This window comes from Chrysoperla carnea, chromosome 5, assembly GCF_905475395.1.
Source record: "Chrysoperla carnea chromosome 5, inChrCarn1.1, whole genome shotgun sequence".
Classification (NCBI taxonomy): Eukaryota; Metazoa; Arthropoda; class Insecta; order Neuroptera; family Chrysopidae; genus Chrysoperla; species Chrysoperla carnea.
Genome location: NC_058341.1, coordinates 19,921,761 through 19,947,089, shown reverse-complemented (window position 1 = coordinate 19,947,089; position 25,329 = coordinate 19,921,761). Strand labels below are relative to the sequence as shown.

Sequence of the window (25,329 nt, the reverse complement as noted above, 5' to 3'; positions counted from 1 at the left end):
TTAAAAATTGAGCAACAGTTGAAATTAATTGATTAAAACACACGAATTGAAAATTTAGATTTCCCAATATATAACGAATCACAGATTTATTTTTAAATAAAAAATAATTTAAATTAGATTAAAATTAGTATTAATTGCTTATATTAATACAATTACAGCCTTTTTGTAGATTAAAAAGATTTACAATTAATTATTATGGTACGATAATTAAATAAGATATGTGGTGTCCAAAAATAACGACGATTGTGCGTTTTTATTTAATTAACGATTAAAACTTTATAACTCTGGATTAATTGTGTGTAAATCATAAATAAAACAATTAAAAAATTTCGCGGAAAACAAATTTTAACTGTATATTAAACTTTACATTAACAAATCGTTAATTCAACAAACTTTACACTTTAATTGCCAAATTAAATTTTTAAAAAATAGATTAACAATTTACGAAGACAGTTCGATTAAAATAATCCAAATTTTAAAATTCAATTAATAAATTTTACACAAAATTGAGTCTTTAAATGGTGATAATTTACAATTTACAAGAATTGCGAATGACAGTTTATATTTTCCGCGTCAATTCAAACAAATAATTTTAATCAATATGAAAGTTTTAAAAAATGTAGATTAAATATTAAAAAAAATTTTATTTACTAATTTATGATTGCCAGTTTATTCAACACCAATTTTTATAACCAACAACTTTAACTGTAGATTAAAATAAACATTTTATATTAATACAACAAATATTTTTCAATAAAATGATTTGATTCGTCAATTTACTGGACTTGGAAAGATTTACTCTAGATATAGATCAATTTCAATGTTGTTTTTAACTCGTTAAATCGACTTTTGATTGTTTCAGGCTCATCCGCTTATTCAGTTTAGCCTCACGAATTTGACTCATAAAAATTAGTTTATTTTACAGCCACTGTCCCTAAATTTAAAAGTTCTTAGAAGGATTTTTCATAATATAAGCCATGCATAGGTAAATGTGGCTTAGAGAAGACAGTGACAACCAATAATACGAGTAAGACAAAGAGACAACATTTTTTTTCTACTTATCTCATTACTATAAGAGAAACTGAAATAGGTAGACAAGTCGTATACCCATCTCGCTTCCTCCTCTATGAGCAATGCGGTCTTGGATAAAGCGACATACAATAAAGTTTATGGCACCCAATAAAGTTATAACAATGGTGGCTTTGACTTAAAATAACTCACCCATGCCTGTATAAGCCGTTGCGGAGATACTTCCCATAATTAAAAAGATTATTTTCTACTTATTAAGTCTAGGCAGTACAAACTTTAGAATTAGGTTAAATAGCTTCTTCCCTTGGATTTTCTTGAAACATAGCTAATAATAGGTACAAGCAGGAACAAAGTGTCGAAAGTGGAAAAGTGAGGCAACAGCACCGATTTGAATGAAACTTTAGTAAAGTGTGCTTATAGGACCTTAAATCGTGTCATTTTTGACCCGAAATTTCACTTTTTGGCACGAAAATTAAGTATTTATCGTTCAAACTGTTATCTAGGAGGTATTTTTGGCCCCTGGTAACGGATGTCAGATTATGATTGATGTCAGATAAACGAATTCAGGCCAACAATTTCACTTTTGTGGCAGCAAAACGACAAACTAATTATTTATCATCCAAACTTTGTCCTAGGAGGTATTTTTGACAGAATGGCGTCCATCTTCCGAAAATCGTGCCATTTTAAGCCATGAATTTCACTTTTTTGACACCAAGCATAAATTTTTGACTAGAAAAAACTGTTTTTACAAATTCTTGAGTTAAGCAGACGATGAATGCTTTTTCAAACCCATCCCTCCCACCAAAAAAAAAAAGGGTAAAGAATCGAAGAAGCCTAAATCCACCAAACCTTGTATATCACGAGTAAAACTTTCAAAGCTCACCAGTACCTGCGTTAAAAATACCTACACGCCGACAAGCAAGGTTCAAATTAGCAAATCTCGAATGACACTTTTTTTTTACAATAATCACTAATATTATTTCTTTGATAAACACTTCGGGTTGAAATAAACACTTTTTAACGAATAAATCACTATTTTTTGAATATAATAACTGTTAAAGTGTGTTTAATTTAACCATGGATTAAAAATTTAAATTTATTACTTAATTAAAATTATTTTATAGAATTTAATTAATATGAAGAGAAGCACATGGTTGAGGCTTTCTACACATACCTATATGAATCACTCACTACTCCACTGATTATTGTAACAAATAACAATAAGTACAAATGCTTGTGAAAATGATTTTTTAATGAATAACTTTGAAATCAGATGAGTCAATTTTTTTATATCAAATAAAATAAAAAGGTTTGTCCAATACCAATATAAATAATATATGATAATCCAATACGAACCAAGGTAGCTAAAGAATGTGATGAAGTTATAGTAGAAGTGGTAGGTTTTGTTAATTTTGTTTGGTTTCACTCTTTATTTTATGTTTGTTGATTTTTATTAGTTTAGTATGGTAGTCAGTTTTAGCAGTCAGTGATGTCCCGATGTCCCTGTGGTCAACTTTAGCAATAGTATTTGATGTTCAACAAGTTATATTAACTATATGATGTACAGTTGTACGTACACTTGTATGTCTCCCATATAATTTATATACCTTGAACAGGTATAAATTTTTACTACGTTGTATCTATTTGCACGATAACGTATATTAGACCCGATAAAATCCTTCATTGAGCCATGAATAATTTTCAGATGAACGTAAAAGTACAAGTTGTTGGTGGGTAACCCAGTAGGATAGTTACTCCAGTAAACGAGGTTAAAACCTCTAAGCTATTGCCCATTGACCTGAAAATTTGAGATTAAGCTTTGTGGTTTAGAGAAGCCACTCAGACTTCTGTATCTAACATACGAGTAAGACAGAGAGACAACGTTTTTTTTTTCTACCTATCTCATTACTATTAGAGAAACTGAGATAGGTAGAAGAGTCGTATACCTGTCTCGCTGCCTCCTCAATGAGCAATGCGGACTTGCATAAAGAGACACACAATAAACTTTATGGCATGCAATAAACTTATAACAATGGTGGCTTTGACTTGTAACTAACTCGCTCACGCCTACTCTAGATCAAAAGTTATATGGTGCCTAGTGGTGCGTTTGCCTAGGGAATGATAACCACCCCTTCTAAGGCGTGAAAAATATATGTTGAAAATGGCAACGGGAATCGATAGAGCATTGAAAGCAAAAAGTGTCGTTTAAGTATATTTCGAAAAGTCAATGCGTTCCGAGTTATTGGTGAAATTCTCTTTGAAATATGCTAAAATGATTCGTCTATATGATGTAAATGTACAAAATAAAAATTAATGTAAATGCAAATATTATTTATTCTTTATCAAAAGAAAAAAAAAAAAAAAGAATGCTTATAATTAACATGAATATTTTTTAATTATGCTTATGTTGGTGGTGCATTGTTTAAAAATTTTTTAAATAAACTTTATTAAAAATTTTTATTAATTGTTAGTCCAATCATTATTCCAAAACTCAGTGCCGGCTCAATAGTAGCTTGTGAGAAAGAAAATATCGATAATCCGAGATTTCCAGGTTCAACACAAACCAGGGTATTCCGAACTGCTGGAATTGTTGGGATTGCTGGGACTGTATGGAAAAATACATGTATATACAGTTTGTCCAAATAAGTCGAAACCATATAGAAAACATCATATGGTTTTTTTTTCAGTGAAATATAAAGCTATGTAAAAAGAAAAAAAAACATACAGTCGAATTGAGAACCTCCTCCTGTTTTGTTTGAAGTCTAGTCGGTTAAAAAGTGCTCACCACCTTTTACCACAATTTTTTTTTCTGTTAAATTACGTTTTTATGTAACAAAATGTTTTACGTGAAACTTTTATCAAAAAACGTGCAAGTATGCGAGTTTTTTTTTATATAGATATATTTTGTAAATAGTGACTCAACATTTAAATAACGAAAATATTGAAAAACTTACTGGAAATCTTGCTTAGAATTTAGAAAAGTAGAGGACCAGCATACTCATAGAGAGATGAACACTTTAAATTATAAAGTCACATTTTTCCGAATATTTTTACAAGTTATTTTATAGACATAGAATTTTATACAGATGTACTGTTTCGCCATAATTATGGTTGTTAATTATAGTTACACATTGAAACTAAAAGTAGAAAATTTATAAGAAATACACAACACGAACAAGTACAATAAAAGTACCAAATATAAAGTACCAAATTTGTATAAACAGTATCCGAATACTCAAAACAGAAATGTCAAAAGTATTTTTTAAAACACTAAACACGTAAAAGTCAAGGAGAGCAACATTTTTAAATAACGAAAGGAACCAGCTGTCAAAACTCAAAAAACTCACACTTTAGACACAACAATAAAATTTCTACAATACATGAATAAATTTTCTACATGAATAAATATATCAGCGCATTCTATAATCGTTCTATAATCTTTTTATTCAATGAAAGCGATCAGCTGGGTGACTTACTGAAAAGTTCATTTTTTTACTATTGTGGCGCTGATATCTGAAAAATATACTCGAATTGTTTCTGCGGAATCTAGGCACTTGTCGAAAAAAATTTTCTAATAAAAGTGGTTTGTTTTCTATAAAGACCTTTTTTTGTTCAAATTGAATGAAGCGAAACGTACAAAAAGTTAGATTTTTGCAACCATGCACGACCTTTGCGTTTTATAAAGAACAACTTTCTAATTTAAAGTGTTCGTCTAATATTTGCCAGTTATGAATCGAACCAGAAAACGTAGATCGAATTCAATTGCTGTATAAGATACGTGCCTTTGAAAATAACATTTTTCGTTTGAAGCATTTGCCTCGATTATATCATATTTTTGAAGATTCATGTCAAGTTAAAAAAAACAGCTTATATGTACATAATGTCTATATATAAACCAACGTATTTGTTTCGGTCGCGTCTTGGTTAATAAAAACCCCTTTTATGCTGGTACAACACAGTAATTAATAAATATTTTTTTAAACATTTAAAATAATTAAAATGTAAATATAATAATAATGCATACAAATATAATTTCCTTTTATTTTTAATTCGTTTCATTATTTACATTTATTGTTGGATCTTCTTATCTCTATGATATGCATATGACACAAAAACGTCTGTCTGTTCCATGATTTTATTATAATGAATCAGTCCAGTCAAGTCATTGTCTCATTCAATATTTTACTCAATTTTAAAATTCTTGATCATAGTCTAGTTCCTAAATCGAAAAAATGGTTCGAGACTCTCATCTGGATACCATCAGTGTCGGGGGTCTAACTTAAATCAACACTCTTTCTTGTTCGGTGTCAATTTGGTTTGAACGAACTTTAATCTTGGCGTAAAAAGTGAGATTGAGTTCGTAAATGAGCAACATAGGGTCCGTAGCCGCATTTGTAAACCGTTAAAAGTTAAAAAAAACAGATTTATGACGACCTTCATTTGTTCTAGTTTTGAAAATTTCAAAGTATTTTCTAGAAAACGGTCTTGTTTTCCGAAAATCTTTCACAAGACTCAATAGTTGAAACTATCTACAAATTTTCAACTCTATCTTTTATAGCATGGACACCAAAATTTGGCCTTAATTTGCTCCCGCACAGGAAAACAATATTTACGAAAAAATGTTTCAAACAAAAGTTGCATGTTTTTCTATAAGGAACATTTATTTCATATATAAACTTTTGTTCTATCTCTTGCGGTTTACAAGATGGATCCTACGTTGTTCAAAAGGTTTAAAAAGATATTTTGAATATCCATCATAATAATGTTGGCCATCGGGAAGATCTTTGCGTCTGACTAATAAGCTTTTCTCGAATCCATGGCTAGGTATAATTGAAATAAACAGAAAACATAAATAAATAAGCAATTAAAACGTTTATTTTTTCCAAAATCTTATAAACTTATAAACTTTTTTTTTTATTACAAAAATATTTTCAAAATTAACAGATAACATTTAAATATATTATTTATTTTTTTTTAAATTCAAGGCAATATCAATCAACCAACATTTTGAACAGCGAACATTTAGTACTGACAAAATAATCCATTTTAAAGCAACAATAACCAACATATCCTAAAATTTTTATTATGCTTCTCAGACAAAAAAACTAAACACTATTAAAAATTTCAATTGCTGTAAAATAGAATTCACTTCAAGGCTTCAGAATACAATTATTATTTAACAATTACTACAAAAAAATATACAAATAACCTTGAGATATCACTCCAAGTTATTTTTAAACATTAAATATGGCGGGAGAATTAACATTTGCTTAGCAATTAAACAATTTTTTTCAATAAAAAAAAATTTCATTAATGCATCAACGTCCTGAGATTATTAATTAACTTTTTGTAGAAATACAAAATTTGTTCCATTTAAAATTATAAGTTCTTATCGTCGGTCTTGAAGAGTTAGTTCTCTACCTTTTTTCGAATACATATAATTATGCTCAAACCGCTCACGAAGTTCACCTGAGACAAAGAGAGTAAAATGATAAAATATACCATATTTAATCATTATATTAAATTTTTGGCAGTATTCTTCCGAAAACACACATCTGATCTGATCCAATCGATTAATGAGATTCAATTGTACATACACCTAATATTTATTGGTTTTAAATATTATAATTTGTAATTTAGAATGGCGCAATCGTTGGTCAAAGTTTTTGGCTACGGCAGTGCTAAATTGACCCTTACTACAAAAGAAGTTGCCTGTCTGGTCTTGAAAAGGTGTTCCAATAAGAATGCCGGTTTAGAATTGAGCACCATAAATGGGTGTCTCCATCAGGGCAGCCAGTAGAGAAAACCTTTTTTATTCCGTTGGGTCACTGAAATTATTCCGAATCAAATTTTGTTATCCCGAATCATTTTTTATTATATAATTATCGATTTTTAGTCACTTTAAATTACGAAGAATATGAAAATAATCAAACAATTCGTTTTTGTTGATTGTCATAAATTGTAAACGATCAGTCTAGCCTCAGATAAAAATGTATTCCTTTGGCGGTAAAATTTTGCAATACAAGACATTTGAATTTTTATTTTTTTATCCAATTATACGAGGCAATCTAGAATACGAGCTGGACATAGAAGATCACCAAATTATTCAGGTTTTATATCCAATAATTCCATCTGGCAGCCCTGGTTTCCATAACCACTATGGTTCGAATCTTAACAGAAGATTTGAAACCTGGCGTACAAAGTTGAAGACAGAACAAACTCATAATGATTGAAGCCTTAAAAGATGAAATTCAACGCTGTATCACTGAAATACCGCAAAATTTATTCGTCCTTGAAAATTTCATGAAAAGAGCACGTCTATGCCAGTAAAGTCAGATGACTCGGATTTTTCGGATGTCTTATTCCATTCATAACCTCATTATGGGTACTTCATTCATTCTTCAATAAATGTTTCAATCTTATAGCACAAATATATATGTTTTATTTAAAACCCAAAACCGGCGTTCTTATTAGAACACCCTTTAGCTTGCTAAGGTAGAGAACTCTTTCTTTCTTTTCAAACTATTTTAACAATACATAGAAAGCATTCTGTTTTTTTTCCATAAAACTAATTTTATTATTATATAATTGTAAATTGACTTTTAAAAACGACTTACATCGTTAATTAACGTTTGCGAGTGATACAGTTATTCGAGTCTTAAACTGAGAGGACGGTTAATTAACGATTAAAAAAATGCAACGATTATATCGCGTTTTGAGGTGATTTTGTGATTTAACACTTAGCAATGGTGTGCTAGTGTGTAGAAAAATTCAGCAGATAATGTAAAAAAAATGTATCTTTTAAGTATTTCGAAAATAGTTGAGACCAAAGAGGAATACAGAGAGTAGTACTAACATCAAAAAAACATTCATTCTTTGTTGTAATAAAAGCTTCCAAACATTTACATAATTTGAATGTTCCCAAAAGTAGATACCCAAAATATTGAATTATTTGGAGAAGCGCATAGTTATCTTCGCTATAAACTTTCTTTCCTATTTCTCTCTGGCAACAACTGCATAAATTAAATATACTTTTAAACATTAACGATAGCTAATAGAACTTTTTTGTAATCGCCGGAAGTGTCACCCTGAAAATCAAAAAAGGAAAAAATTAGTACTTTTATTTCTAAGAGAGTATAAAAAAGACCCATATTAATAAAATAATTATCCCTTGGAATTTTGACACAAAAAACAATTCTAAAATTACAACTTCGTACAGCATCCAAAACTTGATTTTAAGGGGGCATTCTATATGGTTTAAGAAAATTGATGAAATATAAAGAAATACTTACAGAAATCCAACTTTCCAATGATTTTCCATATTTCTCTTCAAATGCTTGTTTAATATCACCCAAATCAATTTCCGAACGTGAGACAACAATTCGTATCAATGTCTTGTCATTTGTACCCAAACCCTTCATTGAAGCGTGTAAACGTTCAGCAAAGAATCCCACTTTACTTTTTACACATCGTACAATCGCTAGAAAACCTTTTAATATATTTCCACTGAATTCACGTTTTAATGCTTCTTCAATATCATGTCCAGCTAAACGTTCGTATTCGATGAATGTTTGCCGTAATTGTTGATAGCTACGTGTTATTAAAATTGCATTGAAAGTTGATTCATCAGTTCCCCATTGTTCAACACCGGCAGCTACTAACGCTTCTGCATCGGCTGCAGCTTGTGCGGTATCAACTTCTTGATTTTCATCACGATTTGCTTGGCATAAAGATACACAGAAACGTTTAAAATGTCCGGATGTATCGTCTTTTAAATCTTTTTCTAAGCTTTTACCATATTCTAGGAATAAAAGAATTGTCTTATTAATATTTAGAAAGAATTCGAAGAAGTTGGTTTTATGTTAAAAGTGATTAGTCGCATTGGTTATTTTTCCTAATTCTTAATACTTACTTTGTTCATAAAACTGTGATATTGTCTTGATACCATAATTCGACAATGTACATAATATTTCAACAATAGCTTCTTCATCGGTACCTAGACCTGCGACAGCATCATGTAATTCTTTTGCATAGAATTCCGGTAACGGTGTCATTAATGCAATAATAACATCTTCAAATTTTCCACCAAGTTCACTTTTCAAATCGTGTATTAAATCTTTACCAAATGATGTTTTATATGCTTCAGCGATTTCTAAACGTTGTACAATACCACGATTTGCAATTACATCAATGATAGCTTTCTCATCACAACCAAAACCTTTCATAGCTTTACGTAAGGTCGTTGCATCGGCGACTGGATCAAAAGGATCAGCCGGGAATACGGTGGCAGTGCACTATAATTGATAAAAGTTGATTAAATTTTTGAAATAATATTAAGTTTGGTACCGGCGTTACATCAAAATTTGAAGATAACGATTAAATTTCTATAAGTGGATTATTTTCGGTGAAACATTTTGTGTCTAATTGAGTGAATAAAGGAGCATAAATCATTTTAAACTGTTAAAAACTTAGGACTAAAATTATAAGAAATTTTGTGAACTGGCTGACAATATAATCTAATAGCAGCTACAAGTGGTTCCGTGTACTTGTTTCGACCCTGTAGCTAAATCGTAAAGAGGTCGTAAATAATGGCCGATCTTCTCTATCCTTGACACTTTTTTGAACTCAACGAATTAAACAAATATTATCTTCTCTGTCCTACACACTCTTTGAACTCATCAAATTAAAAAAGATCATCATTTTGCGTGAGTAACCAAAAACATTGAATTTAGTAATTTAAACTTAATCATGTATTTTTCTAATTTAAAAAAACCGGTACCAATAATAATTAAATTTAATAATAATAAAATAAAATATTATATTTACCTTGAATGGATAATATTGAGCCATTTTTATCTAAAAATAAAAAATAAACTATGTTAACTTTTAATTTTATTTAAAAAAATGAGAACGGATCTTATACAATTTTATGGTGGTTGTTACGATATGTAATCAAGCTGTGCGAAAGTATTTGATTTATAAAATGCTGGTTATTAAAACGAAATCGTGTTAATTGTTAAAACTGACTGAGTTCTGCTGAGTTGTTGTGAAAGGGAAGTTGTTGATGTGGGTTTTTTTTTTCAGCGATGATGTCATGTTTGTTTAAATATGGTTACTTTTATTAATATCAGAATACAATAATCACTTATTGGAGACATACAGAGGCGAACTTAATCATTCATTTAAGTCAATTTTCCTAGTAAATATAATTTTTATAGACGTGTACTTTATATTTTTAGAAATTCCTATTGATAGGTTAGCTCATGGTCGAGTAAATAAGCAGGAAACTACTGCAGAGTGTGAAAAACCTGCCGAACAGTACCGTTTTCAAATATTATTTTTCCTATACATCATGTTCCTTAGTTTTTTAGAAACATTCATCACCACTAACCACTGCATTCATTTGAAAATTGGCGGAGTTTCAAGGAATTTTTATGGTAAAGTAAATTTTTAAAATATCGATTAATTTTCAATTTTATGTTTTTAATGTTGTTATGATGAAAATACTATTTAATGACAAAACTATCTCTATTCCTACATATTATAAATGTGAAAGTAAGGTTGTTTCTTTGTTTGTTTGTTTCTAACGCTGTCACGCAAAAACTACTGAATGGATTTGAATGAAACTCTAAAATAATATAGCTCATACATCAGAGTAACACATGAGCAATAATTTTTAGATATATTTTTTAATAAATTAAATTTAGTCTGACATAATCATTACGCCATCTATTAGCATCATTTTGAACCATAAATTAAAGATTTTTGTAGCAATGATCAAAATTCAGTGGCCATCTATTCTAATATACTCAATGAATTGTGACTATTTTACTTTAATAAAAAAAAATTTTAACTGTACATATATTTTACCCTTGTAAAACAATTCCAACCTCTATCTCGAATGTCATGAAAGGGGGATAAATAAAAGCAAGGGTTAAGGGAGGTAAAGGCTATAAAGCGATAGTCTTTAACAGTCCTAAAATCCAGCGAAGCGGGCGGGTATCAAGCTAGTAACATGTAATTGTCAAAAGTACTGTGAGAAAAACATACAAATTCAATTTGATATACTTGATAGATAAATCGTCTTGAAATGTATTAATTCAGTTATATCCACGAAAAAATAATTATTTCGTTGTTATTTCCGAAGGCTACTTCTCAATATAAATGTATTTTTGGACTAATGTTTTTATTATATTAATTAACTTCCTTTCATGTTTTGTTTATCGGATTTAATAATCATGTTAAAATATTCGACACCAATCAAAATATTTATAGTAAATTTTTCTTTGATTTGTAACAGAAATCATTTAAAATCCAAAAATTGATTTATACAAAATGATTTTAAAAAAAATGTATGCCCTTGTATTTCTAAATCGAAAATAAAAATAACTGACAAATTCGTTACCTATCGGCCCATTTTTAGGAGGAAAGAAAATATAGTAGTCTTAAATCTACCACTTTTAACGGTCTTTCGAAATTTATTATATATTGAAAATTTGAAAAAAGTTTTCTGGAAGCTATATTCCCAACAAGGAGAATTTTTATGGGAATTTTATGGTAAAATTAATAAAAATTGTGATTTGTTTTGTTCCTGTTGGTAACTTTTTCGACGGACACACTGTAGGTACATAAACTAAAAGTTCTTCTAATTTCATATTTGTCTAAGTTTTTTTATCGATAATATAATGACTATCAGTTGTAGTTTCCTAATAAAATAATTAATGTTTTCAAAGCAAACATGAATGTAAAAAATTATCGCATTAGGTTAGATAATCCAAAAAATGATCTAATTCGCACACAGATCAGAATTACAGCCTATTTTTCGGAGTATAGACCGACCTATAAAGCTAATCGTGGATACAAAAAACTTAAAGCCAACCCTGGTAAATTGAAAATTTAATTGTTATCAAAAAACTGATATACACACTGTTTTCTATTTGAAATTCAAAATCGGTTAACAACAGAACGATTGAATACTTATTTAATGTATATTTAGTTTCTAATATCAACTTACTACTTTTTTTTTATTAATAAAATATTAATTAGTAAAAAATAACAATAAACTCAGTAAAAAAAAACACACTTTGCCACACCCACCTAAGGTTATAATTCAATAAAATTAATAATTATTCGTAAAAAATCGGTAAAACACTGAGACACACTGACTGATTGTGTGAATCCACTGAATGCTAAAAGTAAACTGACGTCTGTGCTGTGCTCTGATGTGAACGGAACTTATTTTAAATATATAAACATAGAGAATTTAAATAAATTACTCAATAGAAATTATAATAAATAATTTTCTACATAAGTCTAATTTTAATTCATTGCTAGTTGGTTTCAAGTAATGAGTAATTAATAATATTAGATAATATTGTAATATTTTTTTTTTAATTTGACGTACGCATGATTCATTCATTCAATGTAGTTTACTTGTTTAGCACTCATAGTCCAATATACATTAGCCTATGAATGTAGAAAATTTTCGATCCTACTTTTTTCGATTTGATAATACACGCAAAATAAGGCTTAACTTCTGACTCCACCTTGCACACTCTAGTAATATATGAAAAATTATTAATCACTTGTACGTAATTTTACCTTTGAAAATACTTCGTAAGCCAAACGGTAGCATTGGTTGCGAAAAAAAGTTTCGATTTGTAAGTTTCGATGCCACAGCACCCATAACTACATATTTTCTTATATGCCGTTTCCATGGAAAGCAAGTTTTATTTTTTTTTTTAACAACAGCTATCTTAGATTCCAGGCTTAGTTGCATTATTTTAGAAAAAAACATTTACATCCGCCTACGATAGTCTTCAAAGAGACAGGTATAGAATTTTCGGGTCTAAAACATTTTACATATTCATCCTGGAAGCAGTCATGGTAGAGGAGCTGTAGGTTATTTGTATTGCCTCAAACCTAGAGACAGAACTTTGTAGCATCATTAAATTATAACATCTTCTTTATCAGAAGATATCTTTGCCTTCTAGAGGCGGTTTCTAAAAAAACTATGGGTCAATAATGAAGTTTAGTAGTTTTTTTTTTTTGCATTCGTGCGCCAATACTAACTAGACTATAATCAACAGTGGAACACTAGTTTATTGTTCTTGGAATATGAATCAAGGACATTTATTATATTTTACAAAAGCAGAGTTGACATGATCCTTAGACCAGATCAATTATTTCCTGATAAGTTGAATTACTATATTCATTCCGAAAGTATTGTATGAATCAATTTTCTAAACGTTCAATAAATTCTTAGAATTAAATAATAAACAGCATACAAAACGCATAAAATTAAAAATTTGGTGCCATATTTGTATATAATAAATACTTGTAAACGATATTCTAAAATTTGTAATTAAGATTTCTGGAATGAAAATAAAACTTTCTATCAAATAAAAATTAAAGAAACAAAATTAAAAATTAATATCATCATCTTGGGATTTTATCGTAAAGATAATGCCATAGAGCAACAAAGTTACCGCCCAAACGGTTGATTGAAGTAGAGAGAGAGACAGATAAAGTAGGCGCGTTTACCTGAAGATAGAAAGATAAAGGAGACGCGTATAGCTGTCTTCGTCTCTCTAATACGCCTACAATTTCTGTCTCTTTCTACCTCTCTCATTGTGGCCAAGAATTTATTTATTGTGACTTATGTCTATACAGCTCTATGGTGTATAATCTCTATCATCATTGGATTTTACCGTAAAGATAATCAAAAGTTCTTAAATTGATATTAGGAGAACATGTTTGCCTAATAAACCTATTATTTCAATTAATTTAAATTTATGATATTTTTTCGTTCAAATTATTTGTTTAGCGTGTTTTTCACTAAGCGGTACATTTTTAGATCGTGAGTATATTTTTCGTCAAACCTAGACATGATAAGCTTGAAAATGAGGGGTGAATCATGAAATATGATAAAGGAATAAGAAAGATATAGTAGGACAGAAAAAAACTTGCTAGAGTAATAATAGATAAGATGTTCTATGGTTTTTTGTTTGTTTATACTATGGTTCGTTGATAATTATCAAGAAATTTATACCCCTAATAAATAAATATATCAATTAATAATTCTACGATTAAAAATTAAAACTAATCGATCAAATACTTTTTATCAGGAATTATGAAATTATTATCAATCAATAATAATAAAAATGTACCTAATGGCTATTGTGTTGATCATGGAACAAACTCCCTTAGTGACCATGAGAACATACCTCATACGGTGATAAATTACAACTTTGGCGACGAAGATATGCTAAAATCCGTCTTTATTTAAAAACTCATAGATTTTCCTACTAAAATCTCAAGCTTAATCATTTTTCTATCATTGATGAAACTGTAAAGCACAATGAAGCTAACCAACGTTCTAATTTAAAGCGATATACGAGCGCCAGGGCAATTTTGGATAAGAGGCTTGACGTTTTTTTTATGAAGTTGGACTAAGTTTAAATCAATTCTGAAAATTTAAGGTATGGTAAAATTTAAAATCAGGCATATTTAACATTGGTCTTATGATAAAACGATAGATGGATGATATGTTTTCATAGATTTCTCCAAAATTAGTCGGTGGAAATTTAAAAAAAAAAAAAAACTATTTAAAGTTAAAACCTTAATTTATTATTGAAAACAAAAAAAACTCATTGTGCCTGATTAATTAAGGAAGTATAAGCACAGTAGTCGACACAAATTTAAAAAAAAATATATATTTTTAATTTTGATGGTGAATTATGTTACAACTTGACAATATAAGACGAAAAGTACGAATAAAATTCTTGGAATCAGACATTTTAGAACATTTAAGTATTGAGTTATAAAATCTTACCGAAAGCTTCTTTTAGAAACACCATTCTAACTAATATGATACAGCTATGTAGTGTATCGTACAATAAACTAACTTGAAATGAACATAACTTTTTTAGAATTTTACATAAATTATGAATTAAAAGCACAAATTTGAATCAATATTTAAATATTTAAATATTGATTCAAAGATTGTTTTTAAATTTAATCATTTTTAGAACAATTTCTTGTTTATACGTATATAAATGATTTCAGTGCAGCTGTTTAAATGTTTTCCACAATGAAAAATATAAGAGCCAGACTTGCCAAATTTTCGTCGTACTTATTCTGAATGAAGTCTGATTTTCTGAATAAATTCTGAAAAAAGGATTCCACATTCTGGAAACCTATTAGAGCTTTGTTAATTTTGATCACAAATTTGAAAAGTATGACCCAAGTTTAGTAGGGTTACATACTTGATTTATCAAAATTGGATAAAATTTGGATGTAATAGAGCAAAATTAATTTTTTTGGATTCTGATGACGTCATCAAGTTAAAAAATTTCATTTTTTGATAACACAGACAAATTTGATCCAATCTAATTGGAATTTTTATTGAAACCCACTAATTTTGGGTCATTCTTTTCAGCTGTGATGCCAGTTTTTCGCTAGTTATGACTTATGTGCTGAATTCCGGAACCAAGATTCCAGATTCTGGAAACCTATAAAAGCTAGGCTAATTTTGATCACAAATTTGAAAAGAATGACCCAAATTTAGTAGGATTACATACTTGACTTATCAAAATCGGATCAAATTTGGCTTTGATAGAGCAAAATTAAATTTTTTGGATTCTGATGACGTCATAAAGTTTAAAAATTCGATTTTTTTGATAACACAGGCAAATTTGATCCGATCTTATCGGAATTTTTTTTGAAACCCATTAACTTCGGGTCATTCTTTTCAGCTGTGTGGAAAATACCCCAGTATCATTTAGGAGAGTAATGAGTTAACTCTTTGTTTTGCTCGAAAACGTAGAGAGAAATTAATACTTTAATTTGATACTCTATCATTTGAATTAATTTAAAAAGTTTATCATTTAAATGCACAGACTCTTTAGGGAAAATGTGACACCATTATGGCGACTCTTCCCAATTTTGCCTTTACTCTTATGTTAAATACTATCAGTATACGAATTTCACCAAAATCGTTAGAGCCGATCCCGGTATATGTAAAGCGCAATTTAAGTACTTGCCACCGGCACTAAAAAAGGAAAAATAGAATAAATAGAATCCTATAGAGTCCTTAAATTCACTAAATAGAGTCCTAATGTCCCTAATGCTTACCGGAACGGGAACCTTACCGACCGCTTAAATCTGCTACTTCGGGACCATTTTCATTACGAAACAAAGAAACAAAAGTAAATACAAATTATTCTAAAAATAATTAGAGGTACAAAATATTGATTATGTATCAATATTGACAAAATAATATATTGTACAAAATATTGACAAAGGAGTTCTTTTGAGTCAAAATTTATTGTATATAACGTCACCGGGATGTGAATTCAATCAAAGTAAGTTTATTGTATACAACATAATTACATAACACTGCAACAATGATCTTTGTAAAACAGAATCTTGGTAAGACTTTTTACTTTATTTTCTCAACAATCGATTTGAATTAACGTTTAAAACTTTTCAGTATTTCTTTTAATTGCTGTAAGCATACAATCAGCTTTGAGTTATGATTGCCCGATAGTATGTCCAGATACTTATGCTCCTATTTGTGGTCTCAATCAAGTTGGACGAATAAAACGAATCTTCCCCAACAAATGTTTATTAAATGTTGCAAATTGTTTGAATGGAAAATATTACGATGATGTCCAATGGAAACCATGTACTCTTGGACAGTTAATAACTGGTAGCTCAATTGAATTTCATTTTGGAAGCAATGCGGATGATGGTACAGATTTTAATTTTAATGGAAATGATAATGAAAATGGTGCTAATAATCAAAATGAAGTGAAAAATACTCCAAGACAATTATTAACAGATAATAAAATTGTTTTTGGTTTTGGAGACAATTCCACTGACGGTACAGATTTTAATTTTAATGGAAATGATAATGAAAATGGTGAAAACAATAAGAATGATGTGGAAAATACTTCAAGCAAATATTAAAACCAATATAAGCGGGGAGCCCGTGACAGTAAAACTGTACTTACCAATACGAATCAATACTATTTAACGATAGGTACAATATGGACTAGGTGTGACAGGGTTTATCTTGGCAGAAATATTTTTATTTTTAATTATTACAAGTATTTTGCACTTTATGGCCATTTTATTGCAAATTTTATCTATTTTCAAGAAAATTTGGTGTGACAGCTCTTATCGTTACAGAAAGGTCTGTCATACCGATTTTTAATACATAAAGCCAATAAAATTTTACCCTTATCGCAGAATTACTTTTTTCTTTTAATTTCAACACCAGTAAAATATAAAAGAAATCCTGGCTAAAATATTTCTGCTAGGATAAACCCTGCCGATAAATAGTATTTATTCATATGCGAAATTTCGAAATCCATGTAAGTCCAGTTTGACTGTCACGGTCTCCAAGGCTAATAATAAAATTTCTTTTTGTTTCGGAGACAATCCCAATGGCGGTACAGAATTAAACTTATATGATAATGAAAATGGTTCCATCAATAATAAAAATGATGTTCAAAATATAACTGATAATTAGTGGCTGAGAAGCCATGTAGTGATTTTAGAACCATTGATAATTCTTCTAATATCACCAATAGAAAAATATTTTTCTTAACTTATTATTTTAATAATGCTTAATTGCTTTTGTGTAAAATTATGTTTTTTCTCCAAATAAAATGATAAATGAAATGAAAATTTATGGCTTAATTTATCCTGATTTGTTTCGTGTGTAACTCCTGTATATTTCAAGCAAACATAGAATAGTTTTCTGGAGCAGTTTAACTAGAATTCTCTTTCAAGAAAATGTGCATTGGGGGCTTTAAAATTGCTGGAAACCCAAATTGTAAAGGGGTTTAAAAATTACTTGAATGTTTGTATGAAAATTCGTCATCTTTGAATTTGAATCCATTAGACAATTCTTTCACTTACAGAATAGTACATTACTAAGTAATAACATGGACTTTACTTTGTTTTCCAAAAATTAAGGTGCCGCCACATCAAAAAAGTAAAACCCATGAAATTGTGAACAATAAGTAAGGGCAAGTGAAATGAAGGTGTTATAACGCGGTACTCCTAATTTTTAAAAACTGAAATTGTCCAACGACGCTGGTAGATAACTGCTAGTTATTGTTATAAAAATAATTAAAATTATAAAATATTGACTTTTAATTAATATTTAAACAAATGCAAATGTAAGTGTTTTTGGACCAGAATTAATCGTATAAAAAGTTGAAATGTGAATGCAATTAACGTAGGTTTAATAACATATTATTACACTATTACAGAATACTGCAACAATGGTCTTTTTACAACGGGCATTTGGTAAGATTTTTAACTTTGTTTTATCAACAATCAATTTAAATTAACGTTAAAAACTCTTCAGGATTTCTTGTGATTGCTGTGGGAATACAATCAGCATTGAGTCGTGTTTGTCCAATACTATGTACAGATGATTATAAACCTATTTGTGGTCTCAATCAAATTGGAAGAATAAAACAAATCTTCCCCAACCAATGTTCATTAGATGTTGCAATTTGTTTGAATGGAAAACCATACGATGATGTTGAATGGCAACCATGTACTCTTGGACAATTAATGACTGGTAACTCAATTGATTTTCAATTTGGAAACAATTCCTCTGATGGTACAAATTTCAATTTTAATGGAAATGATAATGAAAATGGTAATAATAATAGAAATGATGTAGAAACAACTCCGTTAAAATTAACCGATATACGATTTGGAATACTCTAATCATTAATCGATTATTACAAGTATTCCAGACAAAGCTGATGACGGTACAAATTTTAAAATAATGTTCAAAAATCGATTATCAATGAGTAAAAATTTGCTTGGGTAATTAGTACCCTTAATTGTTTTATGTAATTTTTAAATTTTGCCGAATAAAATGAAAACAAAATGAAAATTTATGACTTAATTTATCCTTATTCGTTTCGTGTGTAACTTCTGCATACTTCAAGCAAGCCTAAAATAGTTTCCTGTAACAGTTAAACTAGATTTTTTTTATAAGAAAGCATGCATTGGTGTCTTTAAATTTGGTTGCAACGGTTTATTAAAAATAAGAAGGTAGCTGATCAATTAATGAAAAAATAAAATGCAGTCACAAAACTAATTAATGAATTTAATAATTGAAAATCAACGGACAATAAGAATGGTAGTACATATTAGGACTTCTATTTCAGTCTTATTTCCTCCGAAGATCAAAATTTTGACGCCTTAGTAAATACTGATATTTCTGGTCCATTGTAAATTTTCTCATAAAAGTTTCTTGTAAGTGTGCAAAAAACGCTTAAGTGCGTTAAAATAATTCTAAACAATTCTGAATTTTGTTTATTTTTCTCGTCAAAAACTTAAAATATTGAAAAGATGATTCAAACATAATTTTCATATTTTTTGTAATGCCTGGAGGGGAAGGGGGTTGGTTAATAAAGTTTAACTCAAAATTAACATTTAAGTATTAATCTGGTACGGATCCATAATAATGCACTGAAAAAAATCTTAATATGAACGATATGAAGTTGTCTCAACCTCGTAGCGAGAGCACATATAACGAAAAGAGCCACGAATGTGATACAACTACCGTACGGAGTTGACTGGTGAAGTTGACTGAACCGCATGAATTGTTTGTATGAAAGTAATAATATACTGTCTATAATTATAAGAATAAGAATGTACTTTCAAATATTGTTTTGAAATGCAACTTTGTTGTAAACAATCTTTTTTTTAATTGGTTCTATCACTTATACTTAATATTATAACAAAATAGTGATGTGATTGGCACAGCCGCAAGAGCATACTGGAACAACTTAGATTATGTTTCAATTTTTGGAATAGAAATTAGGTTTAAAAAAATTAGATTCCTTCAAGTCATCAATATTAAAATTCACTTAAAAAATTAGTACTTAGGCAACTTGTTTGACGTAAATGTTAAGTGTTTGTTCAAATAATCGAAAACTATTAAACAATGTTCAAGCTGCCTATTTATTAATTTTGTGAGGCAAATTTAACATTAATCGTTTCATTGAATTAACAATGTATTGTTTATTAACAAATAGAAGCATTTTTTTTAACAAAGAAATACATTCCATGAGGTTTTAGCCATCAGTTTCTTTCATTTTCCTTTATTTGTAACATCTTTAACTGTACTATTAAGAAAATTAGCCTTGTTACATAATAAAGCGTACCTTTAAAAATAGTTTAATATAAGATTTACATGTTAAAAATGCAAACTAACAGCTCAAATTAAAAAATTTATCACTGTAAATGGTATTAAAAAATTTACCTGCTAATCAAGTTCATTAATGAGAATGCATCCCAGAAATGGTTTCCAATAATTGGCTTATTTGGCCAATAGCAATGTACAAACTTTCTAGGCACCAAGTTAGATGTAGACTTTGACCTACGTAGTACCTACCAGAACATTTTAAAAAATTGACCCAATAGGTTGATGTACATAAAAAATCCTCATTTAACACTTTTTTCGTCTCAAAGTATTTTGAATATAAATAGTTGGCCGTAATGGTCGAAATAATTGTAACAATATTATTTTAATTTATTTAAAATTAAAAATATATAGTGGAAATTTTTCAAAACAATTTAGTTTTATTTATTAATAAAATATTGACTTTTAATTAATATTTAAACAAATGCAAATGTAAGTGTTTTTGGACCAGAATTAATCGTATAAAAAGTTGAAATGTGAATGCAATTAACGTAAGTTTATTGTATAACATATTATTACACTATTACAGAATACTGCAACAATGGTCTTTTTACAACAGGCATTTGGTAAGATTTTTAACTTTGTTTTATCAACAATCAATTTAAATTAACGTTAAAAACTCTTCAGGATTTCTTGTGATTGCTGTGGGAATACAATCAGCATTGAGTCGTGTTTGTCCAATACTATGTACAGATGATTATAAACCTATTTGTGGTCTCAATCAAATTGGAAGAATAAAACAAATCTTCCCGAACCAATGTTCATTAGATGTTGCAATTTGTTTGAATGGGAAACCATACGATGATGTTGAATGGCAACCATGTACTCTTGGGCAATTAATGACTGGTAGCTCAATTGATTTTCAATTTGGAAACAATGCTGATGACGGTACAAATTTTAATTTTAATGGAAATGATAATGAAAATGGGTCAAATAATGAAAACAATGTTCAAAATCAACCTCGTAAGAGTTAGTGACTGATAAAGTCAATCGATTTTGCATCTACATTGATAATATTTTTAATATTATCAATATAGGTACAAATTTTCTTGAGTATCCTGGTGGAAAAAATATTTGAAAAAAGAATAAATGTTAATAAGTCTTAGGGTACTCTGAAAAGTCTTAGAAACTTTAAAAAAGCATTAAGAACTCTGAATAACTCTGAATTAGACTAGTCCGAAAACGTTGAAAAATTCAAAGTTCCTAAGACTTTTTCAGAATTTCTTATTCTTTCTTCAAATATTTTTTCCACCAGGATAATTAAATTGCTTTGTGTAAAATTTTATACTTTGCCGAATAAAATGATAAACAAAATGAGAATTTATGACTTGAATTACCTAAAATAATTTCCTGTAGCAATTTAACTACAAGAAAGCGAAATCTCTTATAAATTGGAGCCGGTGTATTAAAGATTTAGGATTAATCAGAAAACTAAAAAATAATTTAATAAATTTAAAATCAACCATCAATAAGAGTGACAGTACACAGTAACAAGTGCATCGCCAACCGATTGCAAAGAGACGGGGCAAGTTGCTTTATAGAGAATAATAAAAGTATGAATTGTAGGTAGGTACATTCAAATGAAAAGGAGATAAAATGCAAAACTTTATTTTTATTTTAAAATTAGACCTATTTTACCATTAATTTACCTGAAAACAGGCGTAGAACTAGAGTTAAATTTTGAGGGTCACAGATACTGGAATCCGGATTTATATTGGTGAGAACCGTGGACTATTCTTTGTGTTTTCGTGTGGAAGCCCTTACCTAAAAATTTCTTTTTCTACTATTCCTTTTTTCCCTTTCATTATATGAGCGCTCTTTTCCTAAAAACTTTTTCGTTTTTTTACCCTATATACAAGGTGTATTTTACAAAATTGCCTAAATACACTCCTACATATCTCAGAAGTGATTTCTTAAACCGTTGCCCTTATTATATGTTCAAAATGGTCTATATTTCTAAACGACCATTAACATTCCTACCGAACTTGCTCAAATTGTGGAAAACCTATATATGAGATGTCAAAAGTAAGTTGCTGAATGTTAATAGTTTTGAAAGCAGCTGCAGCTCTAGAGCTTTTTATAAAGAATAAACTTTTTTCGTAAACCTTGTAATAAAAAACTTTTCCATATGTAGCCAACTTAGAGGTTTATGAAATATATCAAAGTATATTAAGTTTAATTTCAAGTTAACGATTAGAAATATTGATGCTAATAACGAAATTTTTATATAAGTATTCATAAAATTAACCTAATTAGTCCATTTCCGTTTGCCTGTTCGTATCAACACGATAACTAAAAAAAGGAAAGAGATATCGAGCTGAAACTTTTTTTTTTATATTGTGCTCCGTACCCAAAAAGCGAGTTTGAGTTCGTAAATGGGCAACATGGGCTTATTGGGTCTTGTAAACCACAAGAGGAAGAACAAAAGGTTAAATGCAAAAATTCTAGTATTTCTGTAATGTGATTTTTACGATAAACTTTTTAATACACAAATTTGTTTTTAAAACCATATTTGCAGTTGTTTAAATATTGTTTGAAAGTCAATATTTTGTAGATTTTTATTTTTAGTAAAGTAGTTTGTATTTATACAGGATTGTTCAACAAGGTGTTGGCATTTATTTGCTTGTACATAGTATTTATTTTTGTAGGCTTTAGCATCATTACCCTTCGAAACTGCATCTCTTTAAAGAATTCAAAGAATGTTTATTGGAAATAACCTTTTTGAAAATTCCTATATGAACAAGTTGTGCTATTGACATACATATATTCCCTTTTTATTCCTCACTTCTTCTACCTCTCCCTCTTTCTACTGGCTAAATGCTCCACAAAAGACTGTGGTATGAACGCACATGTTTCCATTTTAATGCTGTTTAAAAAAACAATCATGACCAAATTTAATCGAAAGAAAACACTCTCAAGTTCCCAAAAAAATCACGCCTTCTTTAGATCATCTTTAAATCATGTATATGCATTCTCATTAATGCACTTTATTAGCAGGTACATTTTTTAATACCCCTTACGGTATTAAATTTATAGATTTTAGCTTTTAAAGTTTGCATTTTTGACATATAAACACTATATTGAAGTGTTTTTACAGATATGCTTTATTATGTAACAAGGCTTATTTCCTGAACATTAATTTGGAAAACTAATATTCATTAGTTAAAAGCATGACAAATATTTTCCTATAAAGAAAATTATAATAGGCGGCACTCGTTTTTCCATAAAATGCATTTAAACAGGTGAAGTGATTGGCATTAGTGTGCTATTTCTTCTATAAGTGATTATTTTTAGACTTTTTTAGATATATCGAAAAATTTTACTCTTAATTTTCGTCTAATTTTCTCAAGTTCTAACAGAATCTACCCTCAAAATTAGAAACGTAAGTTTAAAAATATTTGTTTTATTGATGAGGGAAACTTTTTAATTCAAAGTATTATTCTATCTCTTATCAATTAGTCTAGGTCAAATAAGATGCCAAACTTTATAATTTTCACCCAAACAAGATTTGTATAACTGATGTATTTTAGGAGATATTTTTGATGAATTGATTAAAATAAAGCCACTTGTATATGTAAACAATTGTATATGTAATCATATTATTTGGAACTTTCTGGTTAACATTCTTTATTATAGCCGCAAGGTTTCGGTACATGTTCATCTTCATCACTCTTGCCATTCAAATTTGGGCTGTCTTTTGAGTTGTTTCTTGGAGTAGTATTAACAATATTATCATTTTTTGTGCCATTTTTATTTTCATTACCAGTAGAATTAAATTTTCCTTCTGGAGTATCATTATGGTTATCGGACTTCGGTATATGTCCATCACTCGACTTGCCATTCAAATTTGGATTACCATTTAAGTTGCCTCTTGGAGTCGTGTTAACAGTATTATCATTTTTTGTACCATTTTTATTTTCATTACCAGTGGAATTTGGTTTACCTCCTGAAGAATTGTTTATATTATTTACATTTTTTTAATCATTTTCGATTTTCATAATTTTATTATCTGGTAGTATCTCTTAGAACAGTGAACACAATTTTTAATTTTAAACAGACTTCTCAAAATTTGAATGGCGTTTTTGTTTCTGTAACGCCTCAACAACCTTAAGAACTGAATTGAAACTATACTCATATATAAAATTAAATCTAGTTACCATTTACTACGATTTCCGGGGAACATAGATGCCATTCAACATCATCGTATGGTTTCCCATTCAAACAAATTGCAACATCTAATTCACATCTATTAAAAAAGACTTGTATAATTCCAGATTCATTGACAGCACATACAGGTTCATAATTATATGGACATAATATTGGACAATCACGACTCAATGCTGATTGTATTGTCACAGTTACAAGAAAAACTGAATGTTTAAAAGTTTAATGAAAATTAATTATTAATTAAAAGGTATTTAACAAGTTTAAAGTCTTACCAAAAATCTGTTTTAAAATTACCATTGCTGCAGTATTATGTAATGTAATAGGGTAGTAATGTGCTATTCAAAAAAAACTTAAGTACTTTAATTGAATTCCGCTTTTATATTTTCATTAAAGTGAAGCATAAATACATTTATTAGATTTACATTTGTTCAAATATTGATTAGAAATCAATATTATGCAATTTAATAATTTTTAGAAAAATTTTTATTTGCTTTTATTGTGCAATGACTATGCGAGTCCGAAAAATCGTTATGATAATTTGTCACAGCAACTCCAAGAGAAACTGTAAGGTTTTAAAATTTAATTAAAAACACTGAAAATGATTCGACACAAACTTTTCTTTCCATTTTATATTTCCTCTTTCAATTTTAACTTTCGTAAAACTTATTTAAAAACAATTTTTCGATTTTTCACAGAAGTATAATTTTCTTCAGACTTAAGTTAAAAAAAAAAAGGTTCCGATTTTAGTTTTCGACTAAAATAGATATACAGGGTGTACTATTTTAATATATTATGGCTAATAGCTGGTTTTGTAGTAAACCAATCAAAAATTAACTTTGACAAAAGTTTCAGAGTTTGACATGTTCTGACATCAGATTGGACCTAGTTCT

At 28.9% G+C, this 25,329-nt stretch overlaps 5 protein-coding genes across 8 annotated transcripts; 3 read left to right on the top strand and 2 right to left on the bottom strand.

Moving 5' to 3' along the window:
• Nucleotides 1-7,467: 7,467 nt before the first annotated feature.
• LOC123299565 (annexin B9-like) lies at nucleotides 7,468-12,286 on the bottom strand. Of its 4 annotated transcripts, none has more exons than XM_044881800.1 (5): nucleotides 12,131-12,286; nucleotides 9,856-9,889; nucleotides 8,942-9,323; nucleotides 8,322-8,830; nucleotides 7,468-8,117 (listed from the first exon to the last, which is right to left on the bottom strand). In XM_044881800.1, exons 2-5 carry the CDS (start codon nucleotides 9,877-9,879, stop codon nucleotides 8,064-8,066), a joined length of 969 nt encoding a protein of 322 aa, XP_044737735.1. In that variant the 5' UTR covers nucleotides 9,880-9,889; nucleotides 12,131-12,286; the 3' UTR covers nucleotides 7,468-8,063. The 4 variants fall into 4 exon arrangements, with proteins under 4 accessions (XP_044737735.1, XP_044737734.1, XP_044737736.1 ...); XM_044881799.1 differs by having other exon boundaries at nucleotides 9,856-9,885; nucleotides 12,127-12,285; XM_044881801.1 differs by lacking the exon at nucleotides 12,131-12,286 and adding an exon at nucleotides 9,953-10,074 and having other exon boundaries at nucleotides 9,856-9,885.
• Nucleotides 12,287-16,356: 4,070 nt separating this feature from the next.
• On the top strand, nucleotides 16,357-17,694 carry LOC123300771. Its single transcript, XM_044883419.1, has 2 exons — nucleotides 16,357-16,461; nucleotides 16,523-17,694. Exons 1-2 carry the CDS (start codon nucleotides 16,437-16,439, stop codon nucleotides 16,999-17,001), a joined length of 504 nt encoding a protein of 167 aa, XP_044739354.1. The 5' UTR covers nucleotides 16,357-16,436; the 3' UTR covers nucleotides 17,002-17,694.
• Nucleotides 17,695-18,295: 601 nt separating this feature from the next.
• LOC123300374 (vasotab-like) lies at nucleotides 18,296-21,172 on the top strand. Its single transcript, XM_044882943.1, has 3 exons — nucleotides 18,296-18,351; nucleotides 18,413-18,799; nucleotides 21,139-21,172. The coding sequence occupies exons 1-2, from the start codon at nucleotides 18,327-18,329 to the stop codon at nucleotides 18,781-18,783; spliced, it is 396 nt and encodes a 131-aa protein (XP_044738878.1). The 5' UTR covers nucleotides 18,296-18,326; the 3' UTR covers nucleotides 18,784-18,799; nucleotides 21,139-21,172.
• LOC123300375 (vasotab-like) lies at nucleotides 20,704-24,555 on the top strand. The gene is made up of 3 exons (XM_044882944.1): nucleotides 20,704-20,838; nucleotides 20,900-21,201; nucleotides 24,470-24,555. Exons 1-3 carry the CDS (start codon nucleotides 20,814-20,816, stop codon nucleotides 24,509-24,511), a joined length of 369 nt encoding a protein of 122 aa, XP_044738879.1. The 5' UTR covers nucleotides 20,704-20,813; the 3' UTR covers nucleotides 24,512-24,555.
• On the bottom strand, nucleotides 23,544-24,794 carry LOC123300373 (probable cyclin-dependent serine/threonine-protein kinase DDB_G0292550). Its single transcript, XM_044882942.1, has 3 exons — nucleotides 24,712-24,794; nucleotides 24,430-24,642; nucleotides 23,544-24,218 (listed from the first exon to the last, which is right to left on the bottom strand). The coding sequence occupies exons 1-3, from the start codon at nucleotides 24,734-24,736 to the stop codon at nucleotides 23,890-23,892; spliced, it is 567 nt and encodes a 188-aa protein (XP_044738877.1). The 5' UTR covers nucleotides 24,737-24,794; the 3' UTR covers nucleotides 23,544-23,889.
• Between the last annotated feature and the right edge of the window lie 535 nt (nucleotides 24,795-25,329).

Coding starts and splice junctions, on each gene's coding strand:
- LOC123299565 (XM_044881800.1), bottom strand. CDS start 9,879: ATGGCTCAATATTATCCATTCAAG. Junction 9,324..9,855: donor CTCAATATTATCCATTCAAG/GTAAATATAATA, acceptor TATCAATTATAG/TGCACTGCCACCGTATTCCC. Junction 8,118..8,321: donor CATTGGAAAGTTGGATTTCT/GTAAGTATTTCT, acceptor TTTGATTTTCAG/GGTGACACTTCCGGCGATTA.
- LOC123300373 (XM_044882942.1), bottom strand. CDS start 24,736: ATGGTAATTTTAAAACAGATTTTTG. Junction 24,643..24,711: donor AATTTTAAAACAGATTTTTG/GTAAGACTTTAA, acceptor TTAAACATTCAG/TTTTTCTTGTAACTGTGACA. Junction 24,219..24,429: donor CCCGGAAATCGTAGTAAATG/GTAACTAGATTT, acceptor ACAATTCTTCAG/GAGGTAAACCAAATTCCACT.
- LOC123300771 (XM_044883419.1), top strand. CDS start 16,437: ATGATCTTTGTAAAACAGAATCTTG. Junction 16,462..16,522: donor CTTTGTAAAACAGAATCTTG/GTAAGACTTTTT, acceptor AAAACTTTTCAG/TATTTCTTTTAATTGCTGTA.
- LOC123300375 (XM_044882944.1), top strand. CDS start 20,814: ATGGTCTTTTTACAACAGGCATTTG. Junction 20,839..20,899: donor CTTTTTACAACAGGCATTTG/GTAAGATTTTTA, acceptor AAAACTCTTCAG/GATTTCTTGTGATTGCTGTG. Junction 21,202..24,469: donor GAAATGATAATGAAAATGGG/TCAAATAATGAA, acceptor ATGCCATTCAAC/ATCATCGTATGGTTTCCCAT.
- LOC123300374 (XM_044882943.1), top strand. CDS start 18,327: ATGGTCTTTTTACAACGGGCATTTG. Junction 18,352..18,412: donor CTTTTTACAACGGGCATTTG/GTAAGATTTTTA, acceptor AAAACTCTTCAG/GATTTCTTGTGATTGCTGTG.